The sequence below is a fragment of the Theobroma umbraticum genome, unplaced genomic scaffold (assembly GCF_002168275.2).
Source record: "Theobroma umbraticum cultivar Fairchild unplaced genomic scaffold, ASM216827v3 scaffold_86.0, whole genome shotgun sequence".
Lineage (NCBI taxonomy): Eukaryota > Viridiplantae > Streptophyta > Magnoliopsida > Malvales > Malvaceae > Theobroma > Theobroma umbraticum.
In genome coordinates, this window is record NW_018397263.1 from 3038568 (window position 1) to 3043205 (window position 4638).

Below are 4638 nucleotides of genomic sequence, written 5' to 3' on the forward strand. Positions count from 1 at the left end.
GATTTCGTGGCATGTTCCGTTTCTGTCTTGATTTTCGCTTTTCGAATCGTTTTCTTCCTCCGATTTGGGTTTGTCGAATGCAATCAAGATTTCAGGAAAGAAAACGTTGGCGTTTTGGGGCAGACAGAAGCAAATGGGCTTGCTGATAACTGTCAAACAAAGAAAGTAGATCCGAGACGGTTACGTTGCATTGGGTTCTCTTTTTGGGCCTAATCTTAGTAGTACTATTTTGTTTTTTATTTTTTAACGTTGAGATAAAATAAATTCCAAAATATATCTGAATATTTGATTTAATGATTAATATATATCAACCATATTCCAAGAACAAGATTTGAATTTTCGTTCTCAAAATAATATATATATATATATATATTAAAAAAGAGCAAATAACATAAAATCCCAAGTCCTACCTTTCTAAGGGGTCTATGCCTCTGTAACCCTAGCCAAAAAAGAGAAGTAGAAAATTAAAAATTGCCAATATCTGAGATAATAAATAAAAATTCAAGCGCAATGAAAAGCATAAACTGATGGTCATGGAACTAATAGTTCTATACATGCATACAGGCATTGAAATATTGCACTTGTTCACATGTAAAATTAGCAAATGACGGACCTAATAAACAAAAATATTCAAACATTATTTATGGCTTAGAAGGAAGATAAACTCAAAATTGTTACATGAGTGATCAATTAGAAGGGAGATCCTATCGGAGCTGTGAGACCAAGGTACCGCATTATCTTTATCCGGCGAGCTCCTTTAGCAGATTTCGATGGAAATGTAGCATCCTACAAAAGAATGTTCTGAAACCATTAATGATAACAACTAGCTAGTAGTTTAAGACAAGTAGGCATAATTTTGAGTGGCAACTCACATCAAGGTGAATTGTAGGCTTTCGTTCCTTCTTACTACCTCCTTGTTTGACTAAATTACTACCTGTTTTGCTTGAAGTAGATGAAGTCCATTTACCTGTCCAAAATCAATCTGGGTTAAAATAACAACAAAGGGTAGTTTCTCTAGTAAATCCAATGGAAAGTGAAAGCATTAAAGGGTTAAAGCATAATCTAGAAGCATAAAAAAAAATGCTCTTTCCCAGAAATTAAATAGATTTCCAGAGTAATAAGAAGGCAGAAAATGCAACCAGTATTTGTTTGTGGGGAAAGGTAGGGAGCGAAGCCCTGCAATTTTGTGAGAATTGGGTGCATTGAATCCCCGCAAGCACTTAACAGCCTGATCCTCTTACCATCAAACTAATGCAGCCAGCTATTGAACCTGTGTTTCTCAAGAAGACTCTAGCTACAGTTGAAGAATAGCAGTTCTTGGATAAAAGCCAAGACACGCTTGCAAGAACCTCTATGAACCTTTCTGAAAATGGTATTAAGTTTTATTAGCCTTTCAAAAAATATCTGCTGGTTAAACCATGATCCTGGGAAGGAATTGGACACCCCTACGTGCCTAATGCAAGCCTACAAGACAAAGAACTTAAACTGCACCTAGAATATGAATCAGATTCAGAGGCATCAGGCATGGAGAGGATGGTGTATATTATGGAAGCTACAATTGTGGCACGTAACACCTGTTAATATTTCAATCTTTTGATATGCAACATTTATAGGAATAATAAGAATAAAGCAATGTTGAACAATCTGATGCTGTCCTCAACTTTTGAATTCTGTATCTTCCTGAGTTCCACTTATTGACTTTGCAGGTTTGCAAGTGTTGTTCAAGGTTAATAGTGTAACATAGAGACAAATGCAACACATACCCGATTTTCGGTCTTGCTGATCGGAGTGAGTGGAAGAATCATGGCTTCTAGGCAACTGCCTACATGATTTTATATGTTCCTTCCTCTGTACTAATGCCTGCAAATAGGCCAGAGTTCAGTTCCAAAAGATGAAAATTGTACAGCGAAAATGAATTGCATATTTCACTGAAATCATCAAATACTTGTTTCAAAGCATCTTGAAAATTTTCCATTGGATTGCAGCTCCTTTCTTCAAAGCACTGACAAAAATTAAAGATATTGCGTAGATTCTTAGGCAGAGACTTTAAAGTAGACATCATTTAAGCTACTTATTCATATGTTGAACTAAACTTGCTTAGTTAAAGATACATTAAGTTCTCATAGATTTATATCACAAAACCATTTTTTCATCCAATCATTTTCTGTTCTTGTTATCACAACCACCACCAAATTTCCAATCACATTGCACAAACCATGAGGGAACTATCATCATTCCCCTCCAATGCCTCCTAAATACTTCAAATGAATATCACAAAGTGGTATGAAAGAAAAAGAAAAAGAAGAGAAGCAAACTCTTTTTATAGCAAGTTTTAAGGAATAGCATTTATTACGATTTTATCAATATGTGATGATTTGGCATAGCTAGACAAAGCCTATACTTACATCCTCAAGCATTGAAAGATCTCTTGCTGCATTAACCCAAGCACTGAAAAGCAATTAGCTAATATTTAAGATCGTGTAATTGAGATACCTGGCGGAACAACAAATTTTTCACAGTTCTGACAGAAGCAACATTAACTTACAATTGGGAACTCTACCTGTTATGTTTCCCATAAAACTTAACTAAAACATGTTCCTCATTGTGTTGGATTCTTGAATCAGCTAAAATTGATCTTTGGCCAATGATCTGTAAATGTCAAATAAGAACTTTTAAGTATTTGTAAATAATGAAAAGGAACTATTTGCTCCATGTGCAAAAGGTTCAATAATACTCCTCTTCAAGTGAGCTCATATCAGAACAGAACAAGAAGTTTTGAGTCAAAAGGGAAATTATCAAAAGGAGACACTAAAAGAAGTTCTTCTCATGCCTTGAAAAGTTACAGGTGTCAGTCAAAGATCTAAATCTGCTTATATCTGCTGTACTTTTGTCATATACAAAGTTATAAAATTAGGTATAGAATTCACCTCTAACAAAAAAGCTTTGTTTCATTTGGCAACTTAGCTGATTTAATAGTATGCAAATATGAGATAGCCCAAAATGAGCTAGAGAGAAGGAATGAAGGACATGCAGATTGACAGCCAGAAAGTAAAAAATAAAAAAAAATGAAAGAATAAAGGGCAAGTTCTCTAATAAATAAACTGTATTCGCAGGATTCTACAACTTCTGGCACATGAACACTGACTGTATAAAACACAAAAAGATCACCCTCATATTGTGAATCAACATGAAAGTAGCAGGAACATACTTCAGCAGGCCACCACACTTGGCAAGCAGTTTTGGCCCATACGACATTTCCTGGAGTTATGCAGACACCATTGCTTCGTGTAACTTTTAATTTCTTCTTATCACTTTCTTGTTCCACAACTTTCCTACTTGAGAAATAAAAAGAAAATGAAATTTCCTAAGTAAACAAAACATAAAACAAGACAGCAACTTTCAGAAACTGCCCACAGCATTATACATACTGGACAATTCTACCACTGCACGGTTCACTAACTTTATTTAGAGCAACTGATTCTACCACTGGAAATTCATAGAAATTCAACTCAAATCCTGGTCTTTTACCCCAGGACTTCTTGCAATAAACTGAGTCATGCAACTTTTTCCTTCCATCTTTTTTGTCATCGAAACTAGTTAAGGTTACACTGGAAGCTTCATCTCCATCATAGGAGCACTCTGGTAAGGAACCTGTACCAAAATTGCCAAAATTTAAGGTACAGTTCTCCATAAAAAGAAACTGAAGCTAAAGGCCTTAATTTATTGATATAACAATCTATTTATCTGAGCACTAGAACTTCAGCAGAAACTGATAGGAAAAGTCATACAATTACAAGTTACAACCTACCTAAAAGAATTCCAGAAAGTCTTAACTTCACAGAATTTATTCTTATTAAGTTCTTTTACATAATTATCCATGTAATTAACAACATCCCCGACCCTCCATGGATGGGTTGCCAATGCTCAAAAACAAAATCCATACAATTAATAACATGATGCAAAGAGAACAAGAGCGATCTACATAATTATTCCGTAATTAATGCACTAAAAGCCTGCAACCTTCCACCTTTCTCCTGAAATTGTATCCAAGATATCCATTTGGGATCATTGTGCAATGCAACAATTACCCATCAATTATTTGACACAAGCAAACTTCAATCTTTACGGAAAAATCCTTTGATTTTAAGCAAGGCAAAATTTTTCTTCTTCAAGTAACTTAAAAGTTTGTGACTCCGGTAACAATAAAGCTAGCCAATACCAAAAAAAAATAATGGACAATGAAAACTGATAGAATTTGCTTAGAGAGAGAGAGAGAGATTATAAGACCTGGAGTGGATGGGGAAGCAGGGGAAGAAGAAGAAGAGCGTTTAGCCTTAGGAGCAGCCTTTCTGGACAGCTTAGTAAACTGAGGAAAATTATCAATTTGGTTTAATTCCTTTATCTTTTGCTTCTTCTTCCCTGGTTCTTTCTTCTTTGTCATTGGTGTCAACCGAGGCAGAGCATGTATGTTAAGAAATGAGGAAAAGGTTTAGAGGAACCCTAGAAAAAAAAGAGGATATCAGCTTATCTGATCCGTGGAGAGTATTGAATTAGGCATTTCCAACGTGAGAATTTCGGCTGAAATGGTCCACGTTTCTTGTCTTTCGTTTTCCTTTTTTTCTTTTCTTTTCCTTTGTA

General features: G+C 35.2%; 1 protein-coding gene across 4 annotated transcripts; it reads right to left on the minus strand.

Moving 5' to 3' along the window:
* Positions 1-18: 18 nt before the first annotated feature.
* Positions 19-4632, minus strand: LOC110420941 (uncharacterized). 4 transcript variants are annotated; one of them, XM_089784211.1, is made up of 11 exons: positions 4288-4632; positions 3429-3651; positions 3209-3335; positions 2561-2649; positions 2406-2448; positions 1946-2002; positions 1764-1860; positions 873-967; positions 679-786; positions 411-439; positions 19-149 (listed from the first exon to the last, which is right to left on the minus strand). In XM_089784211.1, exons 1-9 carry the CDS (start codon positions 4439-4441, stop codon positions 691-693), a joined length of 981 nt encoding a protein of 326 aa, XP_089640337.1. In that variant the 5' UTR covers positions 4442-4632; the 3' UTR covers positions 19-149; positions 411-439; positions 679-690. The 4 variants fall into 4 exon arrangements, with proteins under 4 accessions (XP_089640337.1, XP_021290046.1, XP_021290045.1 ...); XM_021434371.1 differs by lacking the exons at positions 19-149; positions 411-439 and having other exon boundaries at positions 465-786; positions 3209-3332; XM_021434370.1 differs by lacking the exons at positions 19-149; positions 411-439 and having other exon boundaries at positions 465-786.
* Between the last annotated feature and the right edge of the window lie 6 nt (positions 4633-4638).

Bases quoted from the DNA above. Each gene is read 5' to 3' on its own strand.
- LOC110420941 (XM_089784211.1), bottom strand. From the start codon at position 4,441: ATGACAAAGAAGAAAGAACCAGGGAAGAAGAAGCAAAAGATAAAGGAA. The intron at 1,861-1,945 runs GTATTTGATGAT...GCCTATTTGCAG, and splicing joins TTCAAGATGCTTTGAAACAA to GCATTAGTACAGAGGAAGGA. The intron at 787-872 runs GTGAGTTGCCAC...ATTCTTTTGTAG, and splicing joins AGCCTACAATTCACCTTGAT to GATGCTACATTTCCATCGAA.